At 42.3% G+C, this 27,349-nt stretch overlaps 1 protein-coding gene across 2 annotated transcripts in view; it reads left to right on the forward strand.

The window, feature by feature from the left end:
- The first annotated feature begins 998 nt into the window (after positions 1-998).
- SH3GL3 (SH3 domain containing GRB2 like 3, endophilin A3) overlaps positions 999-27,349 on the forward strand; it is a 149,826-nt gene continuing 123,475 nt past the window's right edge. For both annotated transcript variants that reach the window (XM_069766098.1, XM_069766097.1), the window contains exon 1: positions 999-1,175. In XM_069766098.1, coding sequence (XP_069622199.1) covers positions 1,131-1,175 — 45 coding nt within the window. In that variant the 5' untranslated portion in view covers positions 999-1,130. The remainder of the gene's footprint in view (positions 1,176-27,349) is intronic.

Below are 27,349 nucleotides of genomic sequence, written 5' to 3' on the forward strand. Positions count from 1 at the left end.
TAATGCAGTCAGCCACAATAGAATGTAATAAATCCCCCCAGCCCCCCCATAGAATGTAATACAGCACAGCCCCCATAGAATGTAATACAGCACAGCCCCCATAGAATGTAATACAGCCCCCCAATAATGCTAGGCGGGGGAGGGAGTCGGCGCTGGCGAGCGGCCAACTACTGCCACCGGCCCTTTTGGCATTTGCCAGAAATGCCCGATGGCCAGTCCGCCCCTGGATTTACATCTGTTAGCCAGCTTGATTACATGTGAGGATTCCCTAGCAACCAGGCAACCCCCACATGTTCTTATGCTGGCTAACAGATGCAAATCATTCAGCTGCGGTGCTAAAAACTAAAACTCCGCGCACTAAAAAATACTCGGAGGACCCCCGAGCATCTTGCGTAAGGCCGGCGTCACACTGGTGTATTGCATCGGATGCGATATGCTAATGACGCTTGGCTTCTGCTCGCAGCGTCTGTGCTCCGATTCTCTCGCACAGGGAGGATCGGAGCACAGCTGCGGGGGAGGCGGAGAAATGAATTTCCGCTGTCTCACTCGCACCCATAGGCTTATTTGGGTGCGAGTGAGCAGAGTTTTCCTCGGTCCGAGACAATCGCAGCATGCTACGATTGTCTCGGACCGAGGAAAACGGCCGACAAAAAGTCGGCTGCTGGGAGCGGCACCATATGTTAACACTGGTCCGAGTGCAATGCGATTTTTTATCGCAGTGCACTCGGCCGTTTAAAACGCCAGTGTGACGCCGGCCGGCCTCACGAGTATATTCGCTCATCACTAGTTATCATCACCTATTCCTGGTTTTGGCTTATAGGAGAATCTCATATAGGGCGTAGAGTATCCACAGCGATGTAGGCACAAACCGCTCCGGTAACGCGTGAGCAGCGCACGCAGCCATCAATCGGCAGTGACCACAACAACGCTCAGTCGTGTAGACCACACCCACATCATCTGCATCTCGTCCAATAACAGCAGGGGGGCGGCTCCTCCGTGCACAAGGCGTCTGCTGAGGATCGTCTTTTCCGAGTGTCAGCCTCCGGGATCTGAGGTGCTGGGGCTGAGCGCCGTGTACACCGCCGCCGACTGTGAGGACCGACAGCCGGGACCGACAGGCTGAGGACAGGATGTCAGTGGCAGGACTGAAGAAACAGTTCCATAAAGCCAGCCAGGTAGGAAGATGAATGCCCAGCACATGACAGCGGATGGAGTCTGTGTGGATGTGTACAAGGAGGTGTCCATAGTACACAGCGCTGTGCTTCACAGATATATACCCAGCACTGCGTATATACTACACAGACCTGTACATCACACATATTATATACCCAGCACTGCATATATACTACACAGACCTGTACATCACACATATTATATACCCAGCACTGCATATATACTACACAGACCTGTACATCACACATATTATATACCCAGCACTGCATATATACTACACAGACCTGTACATCACACATATTATATACCCAGCACTGCGTATATATATAGACCTGTACATCACACATATTATATACCCAGCACTGCATATATACTACACAGACCTGTACATCACACATATTATATACCCAGCACTGCATATATACTACACAGACCTGTACATCACACATATTATATACCCAGCACTGCGTATATACTACACAGACCTGTACATCACACATATTATATACCCAGCACTGCGTATATATACAGACCTGTACATCACACATATTATATACCCAGCACTGCATATATACTACACAGACCTGTACATCACACATATTATATACCCAGCACTGCATATATACTACACAGACCTGTACATCACACATATTATATACCCAGCACTGCATATATACTACACAGACCTGTACATCACACATATTATATACCCAGCACTGCATATATACTACACAGACCTGTACATCACACATATTATATACCCAGCACTGCATATATACTACACAGACCTGTACATCACACATATTATATACCCAGCACTGCATATATACTACACAGACCTGTACATCACACATATTATATACCCAGCACTGCATATATACTACACAGACCTGTACATCACACATATTATATACCCAGCACTGCATATATACTACACAGACCTGTACATCACACATATTATATACCCAGCACTGCGTATATACTACACAGACCTGTACATCACACATATTATATACCCAGCACTGCGTATATATATAGACCTGTACATCACACATATTATATACCCAGCACTGCATATATACTACACAGACCTGTACATCACACATATTATATACCCAGCACTGCGTATATACTACACAGACCTGTACATCACACATATTATATACCCAGCACTGCGTATATACTACACAGACCTGTACATCACACATATTATATACCCAGCACTGCGTATATATATAGACCTGTACATCACACATATTATATACCCAGCACTGCATATATATACTACACAGACCTGTACATCACACATATTATATACCCAGCACTGCATATATACTACACAGACCTGTACATCACACATATTATATACCCAGCACTGCGTATATACTACACAGACCTGTACATCACACATATTATATACCCAGCACTGCATATATATATAGACCTGTACATCACACATATTATATACCCAGCACTGCATATATATACTACACAGACCTGTACATCACACATATTATATACCCAGCACTGCATATATACTACACAGACCTGTACATCACACATATTATATACCCAGCACTGCGTATATATATAGACCTGTACATCACACATATTATATACCCAGCACTGCATATATACTACACAGACCTGTACATCACACATATTATATACCCAGCACTGCGTATATACTACACAGACCTGTACATCACACATATTATATACCCAGCACTGCATATATATACTACACAGACCTGTACATCACACATATATACCCAGCACTGCGTATATACTACACAGACCTGTACATCACACATATTATATACCCAGCACTGCGTATATACTACACAGACCTGTACATCACACATATTATATACCCAGCACTGCGTATATATATAGACCTGTACATCACACATATTATATACCCAGCACTGCGTATATACTACACAGACCTGTACATCACACATATATACCCAGCACTGCATATATATACTACACAGACCTGTACATCACACATATATACCCAGCACTGCATATATATACTACACAGACCTGTACATCACACATATATACCCAGCACTGCGTATATACTACACAGACCTGTACATCACACATATTATATACCCAGCACTGCGTATATACTACACAGACCTGTACATCACACATATTATATACCCAGCACTGCATATATATACAGACCTGTACATCACACATATTATATACCCAGCACTGCATATATACTACACAGACCTGTACATCACACATATTATATACCCAGCACTGCGTATATACTACACAGACCTGTACATCACACATATATACCCAGCACTGCATATATATACTACACAGACCTGTACATCACACATATATACCCAGCACTGCGTATATACTACACAGACCTGTACATCACACATATTATATACCCAGCACTGCGTATATACTACACAGACCTGTACATCACACATATTATATACCCAGCACTGCGTATATATATAGACCTGTACATCACACATATTATATACCCAGCACTGCGTATATACTACACAGACCTGTACATCACACATATATACCCAGCACTGCATATATATACTACACAGACCTGTACATCACACATATATACCCAGCACTGCGTATATACTACACAGACCTGTACATCACACATATTATATACCCAGCACTGCGTATATACTACACAGACCTGTACATCACACATATTATATACCCAGCACTGCATATATATACAGACCTGTACATCACACATATTATATACCCAGCACTGCATATATACTACACAGACCTGTACATCACACATATTATATACCCAGCACTGCGTATATACTACACAGACCTGTACATCACACATATTATATACCCAGCACTGCGTATATACTACACAGACCTGTACATCACACATATTATATACCCAGCACTGCGTATATACTACACAGACCTGTACATCACACATATTATATACCCAGCACTGCGTATATACTACACAGACCTGTACATCACACATATTATATACCCAGCACTGCATATATACTACACAGACCTGTACATCACACATATTATATACCCAGCACTGCATATATACTACACAGACCTGTACATCACACATATATACCCAGCACTGCATATATACTACACAGACCTGTACATCACACATATTATATACCCAGCACTGCATATATACTACACAGACCTGTACATCACACATATTATATACCCAGCACTGCATATATACTACACAGACCTGTACATCACACATATTATATACCCAGCACTGCATATATACTACACAGACCTGTACATCACACATATTATATACCCAGCACTGCGTATATATATAGACCTGTACATCACACATATTATATACCCAGCACTGCATATATACTACACAGACCTGTACATCACACATATTATATACCCAGCACTGCATATATATATAGACCTGTACATCACACATATATACCCAGCACTGCATATACACTACACAGACCTGTACATCACACATATTATATACCCAGCACTGCATATATATACAGACCTGTACATCACACATATTATATACCCAGCACTGCATATATACTACACAGACCTGTACATCACACATATTATATACCCAGCACTGCATATATATACAGACCTGTACATCACACATATTATATACCCAGCACTGCATATATATACAGACCTGTACATCACACATATTATATACCCAGCACTGCATATATACTACACAGACCTGTACATCACACATATTATATACCCAGCACTGCGTATATATATAGACCTGTACATCACACACATTATATACCCAGCACTGCATATATACTACACAGACCTGTACATCACACATATTATATACCCAGCACTGCATATATATATAGACCTGTACATCACACATATTATATACCCAGCACTGCATATATATACTACACAGACCTGTACATCACACATATTATATACCCAGCACTGCATATATACTACACAGACCTGTACATCACACATATTATATACCCAGCACTGCGTATATATATAGACCTGTACATCACACATATTATATACCCAGCACTGCATATATACTACACAGACCTGTACATCACACATATTATATACCCAGCACTGCGTATATACTACACAGACCTGTACATCACACATATTATATACCCAGCACTGCATATATATACTACACAGACCTGTACATCACACATATATACCCAGCACTGCGTATATACTACACAGACCTGTACATCACACATATTATATACCCAGCACTGCGTATATACTACACAGACCTGTACATCACACATATTATATACCCAGCACTGCGTATATATATAGACCTGTACATCACACATATTATATACCCAGCACTGCGTATATACTACACAGACCTGTACATCACACATATATACCCAGCACTGCATATATATACTACACAGACCTGTACATCACACATATATACCCAGCACTGCGTATATACTACACAGACCTGTACATCACACATATTATATACCCAGCACTGCGTATATACTACACAGACCTGTACATCACACATATTATATACCCAGCACTGCATATATATACAGACCTGTACATCACACATATTATATACCCAGCACTGCATATATACTACACAGACCTGTACATCACACATATTATATACCCAGCACTGCGTATATACTACACAGACCTGTACATCACACATATATACCCAGCACTGCATATATATACTACACAGACCTGTACATCACACATATATACCCAGCACTGCGTATATACTACACAGACCTGTACATCACACATATATACCCAGCACTGCGTATATACTACACAGACCTGTACATCACACATATTATATACCCAGCACTGCGTATATACTACACAGACCTGTACATCACACATATTATATACCCAGCACTGCGTATATATATAGACCTGTACATCACACATATTATATACCCAGCACTGCGTATATACTACACAGACCTGTACATCACACATATATACCCAGCACTGCATATATATACTACACAGACCTGTACATCACACATATATACCCAGCACTGCGTATATACTACACAGACCTGTACATCACACATATTATATACCCAGCACTGCGTATATACTACACAGACCTGTACATCACACATATTATATACCCAGCACTGCATATATATACAGACCTGTACATCACACATATTATATACCCAGCACTGCATATATACTACACAGACCTGTACATCACACATATTATATACCCAGCACTGCGTATATACTACACAGACCTGTACATCACACATATTATATACCCAGCACTGCGTATATACTACACAGACCTGTACATCACACATATTATATACCCAGCACTGCGTATATACTACACAGACCTGTACATCACACATATTATATACCCAGCACTGCGTATATACTACACAGACCTGTACATCACACATATTATATACCCAGCACTGCGTATATACTACACAGACCTGTACATCACACATATTATATACCCAGCACTGCATATATACTACACAGACCTGTACATCACACATATATACCCAGCACTGCATATATACTACACAGACCTGTACATCACACATATTATATACCCAGCACTGCATATATACTACACAGACCTGTACATCACACATATTATATACCCAGCACTGCATATATACTACACAGACCTGTACATCACACATATTATATACCCAGCACTGCATATATACTACACAGACCTGTACATCACACATATTATATACCCAGCACTGCGTATATATATAGACCTGTACATCACACATATTATATACCCAGCACTGCATATATACTACACAGACCTGTACATCACACATATTATATACCCAGCACTGCATATATATATAGACCTGTACATCACACATATATACCCAGCACTGCATATACACTACACAGACCTGTACATCACACATATTATATACCCAGCACTGCATATATATACAGACCTGTACATCACACATATTATATACCCAGCACTGCATATATACTACAGACCTGTACATCACACATATTATATACCCAGCACTGCATATATATACAGACCTGTACATCACACATATTATATACCCAGCACTGCATATATATACAGACCTGTACATCACACATATTATATACCCAGCACTGCATATATATACAGACCTGTACATCACACATATTATATACCCAGCACTGCATATATATACAGACCTGTACATCACACATATTATATACCCAGCACTGCATATATACTACACAGACCTGTACATCACACATATTATATACCCAGCACTGCGTATATATATAGACCTGTACATCACACACATTATATACCCAGCACTGCATATATACTACACAGACCTGTACATCACACATATTATATACCCAGCACTGCATATATATACAGACCTGTACATCACACATATTATATACCCAGCACTGCATATATACTACACAGACCTGTACATCACACATATTATATACCCAGCACTGCGTATATATACAGACCTGTACATCACACATATTATATACCCAGCACTGCATATATACTACACAGACCTGTACATCACACATATTATATACCCAGCACTGCATATATACTACACAGACCTGTACATCACACATATTATATACCCAGCACTGCATATATATAGACCTGTACATCACACATATTATATACCCAGCACTGCATATATATACAGACCTGTACATCACACATATTATATACCCAGCACTGCATATATATACAGACCTGTACATCACACATATTATATACCCAGCACTGCATATATATACAGACCTGTACATCACACATATTATATACCCAGCACTGCATATATATACAGACCTGTACATCACACATATTATATACCCAGCACTGCGTATATATATAGACCTGTACATCACACATATTATATACCCAGCACTGCATATATACTACACAGACCTGTACATCACCCATATATACCCAGCACTGCATATATATATAGACCTGTACATCACACATATTATATACCCAGCACTGCATATATATATATATATAGACCTGTACAACACACATATATACCCAGCACTGCATATATACTACACAGACCTGTACATCACACATATTATATACCCAGCACTGCATATATATATATAGACCTGTACATCACACAGATATACCCAGCACTGCATATATATATAGACCTGTACATCACACATATTATATACCCAGCACTGCATATATACTACACAGACCTGTACATCACACATATTATATACCCAGCACTGCATATATATATAGACCTGTACATCACACATATATACCCAGCACTGCGTATATACTACACAGACCTGTACATCACACATATTATATACCCAGCACTGCATATATATATACAGACCTGTACATCACACATATTATATACCCAGCACTGCGTATATACTACACAGACCTGTACATCACACATATACAGTGGGGCAAAAAAGTATTTAGTCAGTCAGCAATAGTGCAAGTTCCACCACTTAAAAAGATGAGAGGCGTCTGTAATTTACATCATAGGTAGACCTCAACTATGGGAGACAAACTGAGAAAAAAAATCCAGAAAATCACATTGTCTGTTTTTTTAACAATTTATTTGCATATTATGGTGGAAAATAAGTATTTGGTCAGAAACAAACAATCAAGATTTCTGGCTCTCACAGACCTGTAACTTCTTCTTTAAGAGTCTCCTCTTTCCTCCACTCATTACCTGTAGTAATGGCACCTGTTTAACCCCTTAGTGACAGAGCCAATTTGGTACTTAATGACCGAGCCAATTTTTGCAATTCTGACCACTGTCACTTTATGAGGTTATAACTCTGGAACGCTTCAACGGATCCCGCTGATTCTGAGATTGTTTTTTCGTGACATATTGTACTTCATGTTAGTGGTAACATTTCTTCGATATTACTTGCGATTATTTATGAAAAAAACGGAAATATGGCGAAAATTTTTAAAATTTTGCAATTTTCAAACTTTGTATTTTTATGCCCTTAAATCAGAGAGATATGTCACGAAAAATAGTTAATAAATAACATTTCCCACATGTCTACTTTGCATCAGCACAATTTTGGAAACAAAATTTTTTTTTGTTAGGGAGTTATAAGGGTTAAAAGTTGACCAGCAATTTCTCATTTTTACAACACCATTTTTTTTTAGGGACCACATCACATTTGAAGTCATTTTGAGGGGTCTATATGATAGAAAATAATGAAGTGTGACACCATTCTAAAAACTACACCCCTCAAGGTTCTCAAAACCACATTCAAGAAGTTTATTAACCCTTTACGTGCTTCACAGGAACTGAAACAATGTGGAAGGAAAAAATGAACATTTAACTTTTTTTTGCAAACATCTTAATTCAGAACCATTTTTTTTATTTTCACAAGTGTAAAAACAGAAATGTAACCATAAATTTTGTTATGCAATTTCTCCTGAATACGCCAATACCCCATATGTTGGGGTAAACCACTGTTAGGGCGAACCGCAGAACTTAGAAGTGAAGGAGCGCCGTTTGACTTTTTCAATGCAGAATTGGCTGGAATTGAGATCGGACGCCATGTCACGTTTAGAGAGCCCCTGATGTGCCTAAACAGTGGAAACCCCCCACAAGTGACACCATTTTGGAAACTAGACCCCTTAAGGAACTTATCTAGATGTGTGGCGAGCACTTTGAACCCCCAAGTGCTTCACAGAAGTTTATAACGTAGAGCCGTGAAAATAAAAAAATCGCTTTTGTTTACACAAAAATGATCTTTTTGCCCACAAATTCTTATTTTCACAAGGGTAACAGGAGAAATTAGACCACAAAAGTTGTTGTGCGATTTCTCCTGAATACGTCGATACCCCATATGTGGGGGTAAACCACTGTTTGGGCGCACCGCAGAGCTTGGAAGTGAAGGAGCGCCGTTTTACTTTTTCAATGTAGAATTGTCTGGAATTGAGATTGGACGCCATGTCGCGTTTGGAGAGCCCCTGATGTGCCTAAACAGTGGAAACCCCCCACAAGTGACACCATTTTGGAAACTAGACCCCTTAAGGAACTTATCTAGATGTGTGGCGAGCACTTTGAACCCCCATGTGCTTCACAGAAGTTTATAACGTAGAGCCGTGAAAAAAAAAAATCGCATTTTTTCTACAAAAATGATCTTTTTGCCCACAAATTTTTATTTTCACAAGGGTAACAGGAGATATTAGACCACAAAAGTTGTTGTGCAATTTCTCCTGAGTACGCTGATACCCAATATGTGGGGGTAAACCACTGCTAGGGCGCACCGCAGAGCTTGGAAGAGAAGGAGTGCCGTTTTACTTTTTCAATGTAGAATTGGCTGGAATTGAGATCGGACGCCATGTCGCGTTTGGAGAGCCCCTGATGTGCCTAAACAGTAGAAATCCCCCACAAGTGACCCCATTTTGGAAACTAGACCCCCCATGGAACTTATCTAGATGTGTGGTGAGAACCTTGAATGCCCAAGTGCTTCACAGAAGTTTATAATGCAGAGCCGTGAAAATAAAAAATATTTTTTTTTCCACAAAAAAGATATTGTAGCCCCCAAGTTTTTATTTTTACAAGGGTAACAAGAGAAATTGGACCCCAAAAGTTGTTGTCCAATTTGTCTTGAGTATGCTGGTACCCCATATGTGGGGGTAAACCACTGTTTGGGCGCACGGCAGAGCTCGGAAGGAAGGAGCGCCGTTTTGGAATGCAGACTTTGATAGAATGGTCTGCGGGTATTATGTTGCATTTGCAGAGCCCCTGATGTACCTAACCAGTAGAAACCCTCCACAAGTGACCCCATTTTGGAAACTAGACCCCCCAAGGAACTTATCTAGATGTGTGGTGAGAACTTTGAATGCCCAAGTGCTTCACAGAAGTTTAGAATGCAGAGTCGTGAAAATAAAAAATATTTTTTTTTTCACAAAAAAGATTTTGTAGCCCCCAAGTTTTTATTTTCACAAGGGTAACAGGAGAAATTGGACTGCAATAGTTGTTGTCCAATTTATCCCGAGTACGCTGATGTGCCATATGTGGGGGTAAACCACTGTTTGGGCGCACGGCAGAGCTCGGAAGGGAAGGAGCGCCTTTTTGGAATGCAGACTTTGATAGAATGGTCTGTGGGCATTATGTTGCGATTGCAGAGCCCCTGATATACCTAAACTGTAGTAACCCCCCACAAGTGACCCCATTTTGGAAACTAGACCCCCCAAGGAACTTATCTAGATGTGTGGTGAGAACTTTGAATGCCCAAGTGCTTCACAGAAGTTTAGAATGCAGAGTCGTGAAAATAAAAAATATTTTTTTTTTTCACAAAAAAGATTTTGTAGCCCCCAAGTTTTTATTTTCACAAGGGTAACAAGAGAAATTGGACCCCAGAAGTTGTTGTCCAATTTATCCCGAGTACGCTGATGCCCCATATGTGGGGGTAACCCACTGTTTGGGCGCACGGCAGAGCTCAGAAGGGAGGGAGCACCATTTGACTTTTTGAGCGCAAAATTGGCTGTCGTGTTTGGAGACCCCCTGATGTACCTAAACAGTGGAAACCCCCCAATTCTAGCTCCAACCCCTAACCCTAATCCCAACCTGATCCATAATCCTAATCACTAACCCTAACCATAATCACAACCCTTACCCCAAAACAACCCTAATGTCAACCCTAACCATAACCCTAATCAAAACCCTAAATCCAACACACCCCTAATCCTAATCTCAACCCTAACCCTAATCCCAATACACCCCTAATCACAACCCTAACCTTAACCCTAATCCCAAACCTAACCCTAATCCCAAGCGTAACCCTAATGCCAACCCTAACCCTAATACCAACCCTAATCCAAACCCTAAACCTAATCCCAGCTCTAACCCTAACTTTAGCCCCAACCCTAGCCCTAACTTTAGCCCCAACCCTAACCCTAGCCCTAAGGCTACTTTCACACTTGCGTTGTTTGGCATTCCGTCGCAATCCGTCGTTTTGGACAAGAAACGGATCCTGCAAATGTGCCCGCAGGATGCGTTTTTTGCCCATAGTATTGCCGACGGATCGTGACGGATGGCCACACGTCGCGTCCGTCGTGCACTGGATCAGTTGTGTTTTGGCGGAGCGTCGGCACAAAAAAACGTTCAATGAAACGTTTTTTTGTACGTCGCATCCGCCATTTCTGACCGCGCATGCGTGGCCGTAACTCCGCCCCCTCCTCCCCAGGACATAGATTGGGCAGCGGATGCGTTGAAAAACTACAGCTGCTGCCCACGTTGTGCACAATTTTCACAACGTGCGTCGGTATGTCGGGCCGACGCATTGCGACGGCCCCGTACCGACGTAAGTGTGAAAGAAGCCTAACCCTAAATTTATTCCCAACCCTAACCCTAAATTTAGCCCCAACCCTAACCCTAAATTTAGCCCCAACCCTACCCCTAACCTAACCCTACCCCTAACCCTACCCCTAACCTAACCCTAGCCGTAACCCTACCCCTAACCCTAACCCTACCCCTAACCTAACCCTAGCCCTAACCCTACCCCTACCCTAACCCTACCCCTAACCCTCCCCCTACCCCTAACCCTACCCCTAACCCTACCCCTAACCCTACCCCTAACCCTACCCCTAAACCTAACCCTAACCCTACCCCTAACCCTACCCCTAACCCTACCCCTAACCCTACCCCTAACCCTACCCCTAACCCTACCCCTAACCCTACCCCTAACCCTACCCCTAACTGCTGTTCTCCTGCCGGCCGGCAGATGGAGACAGATGGCGGGCGCACTGGGCATGCGTCCGCCATGTTCTTCTGCCGGCGGCCAGGAGGAGCAGCAAGAGGATCCAGGGACCTAGGTGAGTATGCTAGGGTCCCCGAATCCCCCTATTTCTCTGTCCTCTGATGTGCGATCACATCAGAGGACAGAGAATTACACTTTACTTTTTTTTTTTTTGCGGTCGCCGGTAAACAGTTAATTACCGGCGATCGCAAAACAGGGGTCGCTAAAACCGACCCCCGATCATGCTCTTTGGGGTCTCGGCTACCCCAGGCAGCCGAGACCCCAAAGATTCTCCCGGTGCCGGCCGGCGGGCGCACTGCGCATGCGCCCGCCATTTTGAAGATGGCGGCGCCCACCGGGAGACACGAGGAGCATCGGGGGAGCTAGGTGAGCATTGGGGGGCCACCTGGGACCCCTTTTCTCTGTCCTCCGATGTGCGATCACATCGGAGGACAGAGAAATTAAAAAGAGATCGCTTTTTTTTTTTTTTTTTTTTTTTGCGATCGCCGGTAAACGGTTAATTACCGGCGATCGCAAATGCGGGGAGGGTTAAAAACCCCCCGAATCATGTTCTCTGGGGTCTCGGCTACCCTCGGCAGCCGAGATCCCGGAGAAAATCGGCCTGTGGGGGGCGCTATACACTTTTTCCACTGCGCCGTTAATTAACGGCGCTGTGGTTTAAGTACCCTTAGCGGCCGCCGTTAAAAGGCGTATCGGCGGTCGCTAAGGGGTTAAACTTGTTATCAGTATAAAAAGACACCTGTGCACACCCTCAAACAGTCTGACTCCAAACTCCACTATGGTGAAGACCAAAGAGCTGTCAAAGGACACCAGAAACAAAATTGTAGCCCTGCACCAGGCTGGGAAGACTGAATCTGCAATAGCCAACCAGCTTGGAGTGAAGAAATCAACAGTGGGAGCAATAATTAGAAAATGGAAGACATACAAGATCACTGATAATCTCCCTCGATCTGGGGCTCCACGCAAAATCCCACCCCGTGGGGTCAGAATGATCACAAGAACGGTGAGCAAAAATCCCAGAACCACGCGGGGGGACCTAGTAAATGAACTGCAGAGAGCTGGGACCAATGTAACAAGGCCTACCATAAGTAACACACTACGCCACCATGGACTCAGATCCTGCAGTGCCAGACGTGTCCCACTGCTTAAGCCAGTACATCTCCGGGCCCGTCTGAAGTTTGCTAGAGAGCATTTGGATGATCCAGAGGAGTTTTGGGAGAATGTCCTATGGTCTGATGAAACCAAACTGGAACTGTTTGGTAGAAACACAACTTGTCGTGTTTGGAGGAAAAAGAATACTGAGTTGCATCCATCAAACACCATACCTACTGTAAAGCATGGTGGTGGAAACATCATGCTTTGGGCTGTTTCTCTGCAAAGGGGCCAGGACGACTGATCCGGGTACATGAAAGAATGAATGGGGCCATGTATCGTGATATTTTGAGTGCAAACCTCCTTCCATCAGCAAGGGCATTGAAGATGAAACGTGGCTGGGTCTTTCAACATGACAATGATCCAAAGCACACCGCCAGGGCAACGAAGGAGTGGCTTCGTAAGAAGCATTTCAAGGTCCTGGAGTGGCCTAGCCAGTCTCCAGATCTCAACCCTGTAAAAAACCTTTGGAGGGAGTTGAAAGTCCATGTTGCCAAGCGAAAAGCCAAAAACATCACTGCTCTAGAGGAGATCTGCATGGAGGAATGGGCCAACATACCAACAACAGTGTGTGGCAACCTTGTGAAGACTTACAGAAAACGTTTGACCTCTGTCATTGCCAACAAAGGATATATTACAAAGTATTGAGATGAAATTTTGTTTCTGACCAAATACTTATTTTCCACCATAATATGCAAATAAAATGTTAAAAAACAGACAATGTGATTTTCTGGATTTTTTTTTCTCAGTTTGTCTCCCATAGTTGAGGTCTACCTATGATGTAAATTACAGACGTTTCTCATCTTTTTAAGTGGTGGAACTTGCACTATTGCTGACTGACTAAATACTTTTTTGCCCCACTGTATACCCAGCACTGCGTATATATACAGACCTGTACATCACACAGATATACCCATCACTGCACATGTATACATATACCCAGCACTGCACATGTATACATATACAGCACAGTGTACATATATACAGACCTGTACATCACACATATATACCCAGCACTGCATATATACAGTGGGGCAAAAAAGTATTTAGTCAGTCAGCAATAGTGCAAGTTCCACCACTTAAAAAGATGAGAGGCGTCTGTAATTTACATCATAGGTAGACCTCAACTATGGGAGACAAACTGAGCAAAAAAAATCCAGAAAATCACATTCTGTTTTTTTAACATTTTATTTGCATATTATGGTGGAAAATAAGTATTTGGTCAGAAACAAAATTTCATCTCAATACTTTGTAATATATCCTTTGTTGGCAATGACAGAGGTCAAACGTTTTCTGTAAGTCTTCACAAGGTTGCCACACACTGTTGTTGGTATGTTGGCCCATTCCTCCATGCAGATCTCCTCTAGAGCAGTGATGTTTTTGGCTTTTCGCTTGGCAACACGGACTTTCAACTCCCTCCAAAGGTTTTCTATAGGGTTGAGATCTGGAGACTGGCTAGGCCACTCCAGGACCTTGAAATGCTTCTTACGAAGCCACTCCTTCGTTGCCCTGGCGGTGTGCTTTGGATCATTGTCATGTTGAAAGACCCAGCCACGTTTCATCTTCAATGCCCTTGCTGATGGAAGGAGGTTTGCACTCAAAATATCACGATACATGGCCCCATTCATTCTTTCATGTACCCGGATCAGTCGTCCTGGCCCCTCTGCAGAGAAACAGCCCCAAAGCATGATGTTTCCACCACCATACTTTACAGTAGGTATGGTGTTTGATGGATGCAACTCAGTATTCTTTTTCCTCCAAACACGACAAGTTGTGTTTCTACCAAACAGTTCCAGTTTGGTTTCATCAGACCATAGGACATTCTCCCAAAACTCCTCTGGATCATCCAAATGCTCTCTAGCAAACTTCAGACGGGCCCGGACATGTACTGGCTTAAGCAGTGGAACACGTCTGGCACTGCAGGATCTGAGTCCATGGTTGCGTAGTGTGTTACTTATGGTAGGCCTTGTTACATTGGTCCCAGCTCTCTGCAGTTCATTCACTAGGTCCCCCCGCGTGGTTCTGGGATTTTTGCTCACCGTTCTTGTGATCATTCTGACCCCACGGGGTGGGATTTTGCGTGGAGCCCCAGATCGAGGGAGATTATCAGTGGTCTTGTATGTCTTCCATTTTCTAATTATTGCTCCCACTGTTGATTTCTTCACTCCAAGCTGGTTGGCTATTGCAGATTCAGTCTTCCCAGCCTGGTGCAGGGCTACAATTTTGTTTCTGGTGTCCTTTGACAGCTCTTTGGTCTTCACCATAGTGGAGTTTGGAGTCAGACTGTTTGAGGGTGTGCACAGGTGTCTTTTTATACTGATAACAAGTTTAACCCCTTAATCCCATATGACGTACTATCCCGTCCAGGTGACCTGGGACTTAATTCCCATGGACGGGATAGTACGTCATATGCGATCGGCCGCGCTCACGGGGGGAGCGCGGCCGATCGCGGCCGGGTGTCAGCTGCCTATCGCAGCTGACATCCGGCACTATGTGCCAGGAGCGGTCACGGACCGCTCCCGGCACATTAACCCCCGGCACACCGCGATCAAAGATGATCGCGGTGTGCCGGCGGTGCAGGGAAGCATCGCGCAGGGAGGGGGCTCCCTGCGGGCTTCCCTGAGACGATCGGTACACGGTGATGTGCTCACCGTGTACCGAGCGTCTTCTCCCTGCAGTCCCCGGATCCAAAATGGCCGCCGGGCTGCATCCGGGTCCTGCAGGGAGCACTTCCGGGTCAGGATCAGGCTGCAGCTGCAGCTCTAATCCTGCCCGGCTGTATGTCAGATCACCGATCTAACAGAGTGCTGTGCACACTGTCAGATCGGTGATCTGTGATGTCCCCCCCTGGGACAAAGTGAAAAAGTAAAAAAAAAAATTTCCACACTTGTAAAAAAAAATTAAAAAAAAAATCCTAAATAAAGCAGAAAAAAAAAAAATATTATTCCCATAAATACATTTCTTTACATAAAAAAAAAACAAAAAAAACAATAAAAGTACACATATTTAGTATCGCCGCGTCCGTAACGACCCGACCTATAAAACTGGCCCACTAGTTAACCCCTTCAGTGAACACCGTAAGAAAAAAAAAAAAAAAACGAGCCAAAAAACAACGCTTTATTATCATAACGCTGAACAAAAAGTGGAATAACACGCGATCAAAAAGACGGATATAAATAACCATGGTACCTCTGAAAACGTCATCTTGTCCCGCAAAAAACGAGCCGCCATATAGCATCATAACCAAAAAAATAAAAAAGTTATAGTCCTGAGAATAAAGCGATGCCAAAATAATTATTTTTTCTATAAAATAGCTTTTATCGTATAAAAGCGCCAAAACATAAAAAAATGATATAAATGAGGTATCGCTGTAATCGTACTGACCCGAAGAATAAAACTGCTTCATCAATTTTACCAAACGCGGAACGGTATAAACGCCTCCCCCAAAAGAAATTCATGAATAGCTGGTTTTTGGTCATTCTGCCTCACAAAAAATCGGAATAAAAAGCGATCAAAAACTGTCACATGTCCGAAAATGTAACCGATAAAAACGTCAACTCGTCCCGCAAAAAACAAGACCTCACATGACTCTGTGGACCAAAATATGGAAAAATTATAGGTCTCAAAATGTGGAGACGCAAAAACTTTTTTGCTATAAAAAGCGTCTTTTAGTGTGTGACGGCTGCCAATCATAAAAATCCGATATGAAAAACTCGCTATAAAAGTAAATCAAACCCCCCTTCATCACCCCCTTAGTTAGGCTAGGTTCACATTGCGTTAATGGGTTAACGCTAACGGACAGCGTTGCACGGCGAAAATGTCACAATTAACGCCGTGCAACGGGTCCGTTAGCACAACCATTGACAGCAATGTGATTTTCGGGTGTAGCGCATCGCTAGAGCGTGCCATTTTCGGCTCGCGCTAGCAAGGTGCCGTTCTTTTGTGGCGCGCCTCAGACGCTGCTTGCAGCGTCCGCGGCGCGCCCGAGGTCCGATCCCCGATCTTCCAGAGCGGGGACGTTAACGCGACCACTAAACACGACACCTAAAAAGACATTGCGTTAGCGCAATCCGCTAGTGCTAAACGGATTTCCCTAATGCAATGTGAACCTAGCCTTAGGGAAAAATAATAAAATTAAAAAAAATGTATTTATTTCCATTTTCCCATTAGGGTTAGGGTTAGGGCTAGGGTTAGGGTTAGGGTTTGTATTACATTTACGGTTGGGATTAGGGTTGGGATTAGAATTAGGGGTGTGTCAGGGTTAGGTGTGTGGTTAGGGTTACAGTTGGGATTAGGGTTAGGGGTGCGTTTGGATTAGGGTTTCAGTTATAATTGGGGGTTTCCACTGTTTAGACACATCAGGGGCTCTCCAAACGCGACATGGCGTCCGATCTCAATTCCAGCCAATTCTGCATTGAAAAAGTAAAACAGTGCTCCTTCACTTCCGAGCTCTCCCGTGCGCCCAAACAGGGGTTTACCCCAACATATGGGGTATCATCGTACTCGAGACAAATTGGACAACAACTTTTTGGGTCCAAGTTCTCTTGTTATCCTTGGGAAAATAAAAATTTGGGGGGCTAAAAATCATTTTTGTGGGAAAAAAAAGGATTTTTTATTTTCACGGCTCTGCGTTGTAAACTGTAGTGAAACACTTGGGGGTTCAAAGTTTTCACAACACATCTAGATAAGTTCCATGGGAGGTCTAGTTTCAATATGGGGTCACTTGTGGGTGGTTTCTACTGTTTGGGTACATCAGGGGCTCTGCAAATGCAACGTGACGCCTGCAGACCAATCCATCTAAGTCTGCATTCCAAATGGCGCTCCTTCCCTTCCGAGCTCTGCCATGCGCCCAAACAGTGGTTCCCCCCCACATACGGGGTATCAGCGTACTCAGGACAAATTGAACAACAACTTTTGGGGTCCAATTTATTCTGTTACCCTTGTAAAAATACAAAGCTGGGGGCTAAAAAATCATTTTTGTGAAAAAAAAAAAGAATTTTTATTTTCACGGCTCTGCGTTATAAACTGTAGTGAAACACTTAGGGGTTCAAAGTTCTCACAACACATCTAGATAAGTTCCTTGGGAGGTCTAGTTTCTAATATGGGGTCACTTGTGGGGGGTTTGTACTGTTTGGGTACATCAGGGGCTCTGCAAATGCAACGTGACTCCTGCAGACCAATCCATCTAAGTCTGCATTCCAAATGGCGCTCCTTCCCTTCCGAGCTCTGCCATGCGCCCAAACAGTGGTTCCCCCCCACATATGGGGTATCAGCGTACTCAGGACAAATTGGACATCAACTTTTGGGGTCCAATTTATTATGTTACCCTTGTGAAAATACAAAACTGGGGGCTAAAAAATAATTTTTGCGAAAAAAAAAAAAAAATTATTTTAACGGCTCTGCGTTATAAACTGTAGTGAAACATTTGGGGGTTCAAAGCTCTCAAAACACATCTAGATAAGTTCCTTATGGGGTCTAGTTTCCAAAATGGTGTCACTTGTGGGGGGTTTTAATGTTTAGGCACATCAGGGGCTCTCCAAACCAACATGGCGTCCCAACTTAATTCCAGTCAATTTTGCATTGAAAAGTCAAATGGCGCTCCTTCCCTTCCGAGCTCTGCTATGCACCCAAAAAGTGGTTTACCCCCACATATGGGGTATCGTCGCACTCAGGACAAATTGCACAACAACTTTTGTGGTCTAATTTCTTCTCTTACCCTTGGGAAAATAAAAAATTGGGGGCGAAAAGATCATTTTTGTGAAAAAAAAAAGAATTTTTATTTTCACGGCTCTGCGTTATAAACTGTAGTGAAACACTTAGGGGTTCAAAGTTCTCACAACACATCTAGATAAGTTCCTTGGGAGGTCTAGTTTCTAATATGGGGTCACTTGTGGGGGGTTTGTACTGTTTGGGTACATCAGGGGCTCTGCAAATGCAACGTGACTCCTGCAGACCAATCCATCTAAGTCTGCATTCCAAATGGCGCTCCTTCCCTTCCGAGCTCTGCCATGCGCCCAAACAGTGGTTCCCCCCCACATATGGGGTATCAGCGTACTCAGGACAAATTGGACATCAACTTTTGGGGTCCAATTTATTATGTTACCCTTGTGAAAATACAAAACTGGGGGCTAAAAAATAATTTTTGCGAAAAAAAAAAAAAAATTATTTTAACGGCTCTGCGTTATAAACTGTAGTGAAACATTTGGGGGTTCAAAGCTCTCAAAACACATCTAGATAAGTTCCTTATGGGGTCTAGTTTCCAAAATGGTGTCACTTGTGGGGGGTTTTAATGTTTAGGCACATCAGGGGCTCTCCAAACCAACATGGCGTCCCAACTTAATTCCAGTCAATTTTGCATTGAAAAGTCAAATGGCGCTCCTTCCCTTCCGAGCTCTGCTATGCACCCAAAAAGTGGTTTACCCCCACATATGGGGTATCGTCGCACTCAGGACAAATTGCACAACAACTTTTGTGGTCTAATTTCTTCTCTTACCCTTGGGAAAATAAAAAATTGGGGGCGAAAAGATCATTTTTGTGAAAAAATAAGATTTTTTATTTTTACGGCTCTGCATTATAAACTTCTGTGAAGCACTTGTTGGGTCAAAGTGCTCACCACACATCTAGATAAGTTCCTTAAGGGGTCTACTTTTCAAAATGGTGTCACTTGTGAGGGGTTCCAATGTTTAGGCACATCAGGGGCTCTCCAAACGCAACATGGCGTCCCATCTCAATTCCAGTCAATTTTGCATTGAAAAGTCAAATGGCGCTCCTTCCCTTCCGAGCTCTGCCATACGCCCAAACAATGGTTTACACCCATATATGGGGTATCAGCGTACTCAGGACAAATTGGCCAACAATTTTTGAGGTCCAATTTCTTCTCTTACTCTTGGGAAAATAAAAAATTGGGGGCGAAAAGATAATTTTTGTGAAAAAATATGATTTTTTATTTTTACGGCTCTGCATTATAAACTTCTGTGAAGCAATTGGTGGGTCAAAGTGGTCACCACACATCTAGATAAGTTCCTTAGGGTGTCTACTTTCCAAAATGGTGTCACTTGTGGGGGGGTTTCAATGTTTAGGCACATCAGTGGCTCTCCAAACGCAACATGGTGTCCCATCTCAATTCCTGTCAATTTTGCATTTAAAAGTCAAATGGCGCTCCTTCCCTTCCGAGCTCTGCCATGCGCCCAAACAGTGGTTTACTCCCACATATGGGCTATCAGCGTACTCAGTACAGATTGTACAACAATGTTTGGCATCCATTTTATCCTGTTACCCTTGGTAAAATAAAACAAATTGGAGCTGAAATAAATTTTGTGTGAAAAAAAGTTAAATATTCATTCTTATTTAAACATTCCAAAAATTCCTGTGAAACCCCTGAAGGGTTAATAAACTTCTTGAATGTGGTTTTGAGCACCTTGAGGGGTGCAGTTTTTAGAATGGTCTCACACTTGGGTATTTTCTATCATATAGACCCCTCAAAATGACATCAAATGAGATGTGGTCCCTAAAAAAAAATGGTGTTGTAAAAATGAGAAATTGCTGGTCAACTTTTAACCCTTATAACTCCCTAACAAAAAAAAATTTTGGTTCCAAAATTGTGCTGATGTAAAGTAGACATGTGGGAAATGTTACTTATTAAGTATTTTGCGTGAGATATCTCTGTGATTTAAGGGCATAAAAATTTAAAGTTGGAAAATTGCGAAACTTTCTAAATTTTCGCCAAATTTCCGTTTTTTTCACAAATAAACGCAAGTTATATCGAATAAATGTTACTACTAAAATGAAGTACAATATGTCACGAGAAAACAATGTCAGAATCGCCAAGATCCGTTGAAGCGTTCCAGAGTTATAACCTCATAAAGGGACAGTGGTCAGAATTGTAAAAATTGGCCCGGTCATTAACGTGCAAACCACCCTCGGGGCTTAAGGGGTTAAACAGGTGTCATTACTACAGGTAATGAGTGGAGGAAAGAGGAGACTCTTAAAGAAGAAGTTACAGGTCTGTGAGAGCCAGAAATCTTGATTGTTTGTTTCTGACCAAATACTTATTTTCCACCATAATATGCAAATAAAATTATAAAAAAACAGACAATGTGATTTTCTGGATTTTTTTTTCTCAGTTTGTCTCCTATAGTTGAGGTCTACCTATGATGTAAATTACAGACGCCTCTCATCTTTTTAAGTGGTGGAACTTGCACTATTGCTGACTGACTAAATACTTTTTTGCCCCACTGTGTATATATATATATATATATATATATATATATATATATATATATATATATATATATATATATATATATATATATATATATATATATATATATATATATATATATATATATATATATATATATATATACATACACAGGACAGTATACATATATACAGATCTGTGCATCACACATATATACCCATTGCTGCACATGTATACATATACAGCACAGTATACATATACACAGCCCTGTATATACATACGCACACATACATACACACACAGCCCTGTATATACATACACACACACATACACACACAGCCCCGTATATACATACGCACACATACATACACATACAGCCCTGTATATACATACACACACATACATACACACACAGCCCTGTATATACATACACACACACATACACACACAGCCCCGTATATACATACGCACACATACATACACATATAGCCCTGTATTTACATACACATACAGCCCTGTATATACATACACACACATACATACACATACAGCCCTGTATATACATACACACACACACATGCATACACATACAGCCCTGTATATACATACGCACACATACACATACAGCCCTGTATATACTTAGGCTAGGTTCAGATTGCGTTAGTGCAATCCGTTTAGTGCCTAGCGCTAGCAGATTGCGCTAACGCAATGTGTTGTAAAGGGGTCGCGTTAAACGTCCCCGCTCTCGCAGATCTCCGATCTGTGAGAGCTGTGAACGGACCGCGGGCGCGCCTCGGACGCTGCAAGCAGCGTCCGTGGCGCACCACAAAACACCGGCACACCGCTAGTGCGTGCCAAAAATGGCACGTGCTAGTGATGCGTGTCCCCATTGCTGTTAATTTCGCCGTGCAACGCTGTCCGTTAGCGTGGTCCCATTAACGCAATGGGAACCTAGCCATGCACACACATACATACACACACACACAGCCCTATATATACATACGCACACATACATACACATGCAGCCCTGTATATACATACACACACATACATGCACACACAGCCCTGTATATACATACGCACGCATACATACACACACAGTCCTGTATATACATACGCACACATACACGCACACACAGTCCTGTATATACATACGCACACATACACACACACACACACACAGCCCTATATATACATACGCACACATACATACACATTCAGCCCTGTATATACATACGCACACATACATGCACACACAGCCCTGTATATACATACGCACACATACATGCACACACAGTCCTGTATATACATACGCACACATACATACACATACAGCCCTGTATATACATACGCACACATACATACACATACAGTCCTGTATATACATACGCACACATACATGCACACACAGTCCTGTATATACATACGCACACATACATACACATACAGCCCTGTATATACATACGCACACATACATACACACACAGTCCTGTATATACATACGCACACATACATGCGCACACACAGTCCTGTATATACATACGCACACATACATGCACACACAGCCCTGTATATACATACGCACACATACATACACATACAGCCCTGTATATACATACGCACACATACATACACATACAGTCCTGTATATACATACGCACACATACATGCACACACAGTCCTGTATATACATACGCACACATACATACACATACAGCCCTGTATATACATACGCACACATACATACACACACAGTCCTGTATATACATACGCACACATACATGCGCACACACAGTCCTGTATATACATACGCACACATACATGCACACACAGCCCTGTATATACATACGCACACATACATACACACACAGTCCTGTATATACATACGCACACATACATGCACACACAGTCCTGTGTATACATACGCACACATACATACACATACAGCCCTGTATATACATACACACATACATGCACATACAGCCCTGTATATACATACGCACACATACATACACACACACAGTCCTGTATATACATACGCACACATACATGCACACACAGCCCTGTATATACATACGCACACATACATGCACACACAGTCCTGTATATACATACGCACACATACATGCACACACAGCCCTGTATATACATACGCACACATACATGCACATACAGCCCTGTATATACATACGCACACATACATGCACACACAGCCCTGTATATACATACGCACACATACATGCACACACAGTCCTGTATATACATACGCACACATACATGCACACACAGCCCTGTATATACATACGCACACATACATGCACACACAGCCCTGTATATACATACGCACACATACATGCACACACAGCCCTGTATATACATACGCACACATACATGCACACACAGCCCTGTATATACATACGCACACATACATACACACACAGTCCTGTATATACATACGCACACATACATGCACACACAGCCCTGTGTATACATACGCACACATACATACACATACAGCCCTGTATATACATACACACATACATGCACATACAGCCCTGTATATACATACGCACGCATACATACACACAGCTCCTGTAGTGATGGCTCCATGCCACTATTTTGTACTGAGTGCCTGTTGTGTAAGGGGCTGTCACCATTGTTACTCCCCGACTCCGCACACTGGCATGTTTATCTGGCCGTGTACATAACGCCATCCATGTCTGGTAGCATCAGTGATCCTGGCCACAGACACCATGCTCACCCCGCAGATGATGATGATGTCTATGGTATGGGCAGTTCTGATGGGGAGGAGATGCACATTGGATCTGCCTGAAGTTTTTTCTTGGTTGTTAGCTGTTGCTGTAGTGAGTGATGGTACGTATGAGCTCATGGGAATGAACAGTGTTTTCATGAACGTGCACTTTGGATGGCAATAACAGCCATCACATAACTGCGTGTAATACGCTGCTGCTGGTGAGTGAGATGTATCTGATCATGACCCGCGATCCTGTTGATGAGGATCCTGTGGGTGCCGTATCATACAGGTCTTCTTCATAAGTGACATTACTCCTTGTATACTAGCACTGTGTGGTCGTGTAATATGGACCTGCGTGCCGCAGCTTTGCCGTGTGAACAAATGAGATCACCATCGGTCTGATCACTAGTTTTGTTGACCCGACTTCAGCATAAGTATAGGGACCTTCTCCTGCAGCAACAAAGGATCTGGACACCCAACATTTCTCATATATCAATGATACAGTATGCAAATGATGAAAAAATGGAAACATAATTTTCAAAACATCTTGTTTTTTTTCAGTATCGAGATTAAGTCCCACACACATAAATAACCTCACTTACATTACTTTGATTCTATTAATTAGGTAATTAATGGTTGATTTAGGAATCTTCTGCCATGCTGTGTGCACATTTAGGCCACATAGGCTGCTCACGGTAGCACAAGTAACATGCCTGGCACTGTCGTGTTGAAAAATGGCTCCTGGGACACATTGGAAAAATGGCCGTATCACAGGCTCCAAGACCAATTCAATGTAACTCAGTTGTTAGTGTATCTGGAATAAAAACTAGAGGGTTCCATCTACCGTACATTATGCCATCCCACACTATAATCCTAGGAGTAGGACTTGTGTGACGATCCTTGATGACGACTCTTCATGGCGTTACCAACGTGGTCTACAGATGGAGCAAAGGAGGCTGGAATAGAGGTCTATCTCCTTCATCAACAAGTGCCACTTTTGTCTTTGATGCAAAAGTTGGACATTGTCTTAAACAAGAAAGAAATGGAGTACCAGGATCCACCAAAAAGTAAAATCATAACAGTTTATTTATAGAAAATCATACATATAAGGCACCGAAAAGAGTTACAAAAACATATCAAGACACAAGTTTTTCTGAGATTGAGAACAGAGGTGCAGCAATCACGTGCAGTCGGACCAAACAGCAGGGTAGGATAAAGTAACCCTCATAAAGTGCTAGTGCTTCAAGTATAATTTACATACCCATATGTTTGTGGAAAAAACATAGCCATAAGGATGCTAATATAATCGTAGTAAAGTCCAGTAATATGAGTATAAGTGACCACATGCCATGGCACCCACTCAGAGTATGAAAATAAAATTAGTGTTCCTTAACCATGGTTGAGAAGTCCATACCACGTGTACCCCTACGCGCGTTTGGGCTTCGTCAGGGGGCTGTGATCCTGACTAAGTCCACGCACACGCGAAATGCGCTTAAGGGTACACTTGGTACGGACTTCTCAGCCATGGGTAAGGAACACTAATTTTAATTTCATACTCTGAGTGGGTAATTTCATACTCTGAGTAATTTCATACCCTGCTGTTTGGTCCGACTGCACGTGATTGCTGCACCTCTGTTCTCAATCTCAGAAAAACTTGTGTCTTGATATGTTTTTTGTAACTCTTTTCGGTGCCTTATATGTATGATTTTCTATAAATAAACTGTTATGATTTTACTGTTTGGTGGATCCTGGTACAGTGGTACTCCATTTCTTTCTTGTTTAAGATATTGTTGGGAGTGGTCCCATGGTGTTTGCATGTGGTGGCTGGGTTGTATAGGCCACTAGTCACCCACATTTATATTAATCTTGTCCTTAAGGTTTTGTTTGCCAAAAGTTGTTTCCAGACCAATGTCCAATGTGAGCAATACCATGAAGAGAATGTAACGCTGGTCCTACTTCAGGGATTTTAGCGTGGGAGAGCATAATGGACAGTAGCCAGACCCCTGCTGTTTTAATTCCAGGTACAATAACCGCTTAGCATTACATTGATTTGGTTGTGGAACCAGTATTACTGCCATTTCTCCAAAGTGTCCCAGGAACCATATTACAATACGTCAACTCCAGGCTGCATGTTGATGTCATCACTTGACGATTGCAAAGGGAGTTGCCAGCAGCAGATCTTGATGATTTGACCAAGTGCAATCAGCGTCAGAACATCCCTCAGACAACCACTAATAACCTCATAGATTTCAGAA

This window comes from Ranitomeya imitator, chromosome 4 (genome assembly GCF_032444005.1).
Source record: "Ranitomeya imitator isolate aRanImi1 chromosome 4, aRanImi1.pri, whole genome shotgun sequence".
Taxonomy (NCBI): Eukaryota; Metazoa; Chordata; class Amphibia; order Anura; family Dendrobatidae; genus Ranitomeya; species Ranitomeya imitator.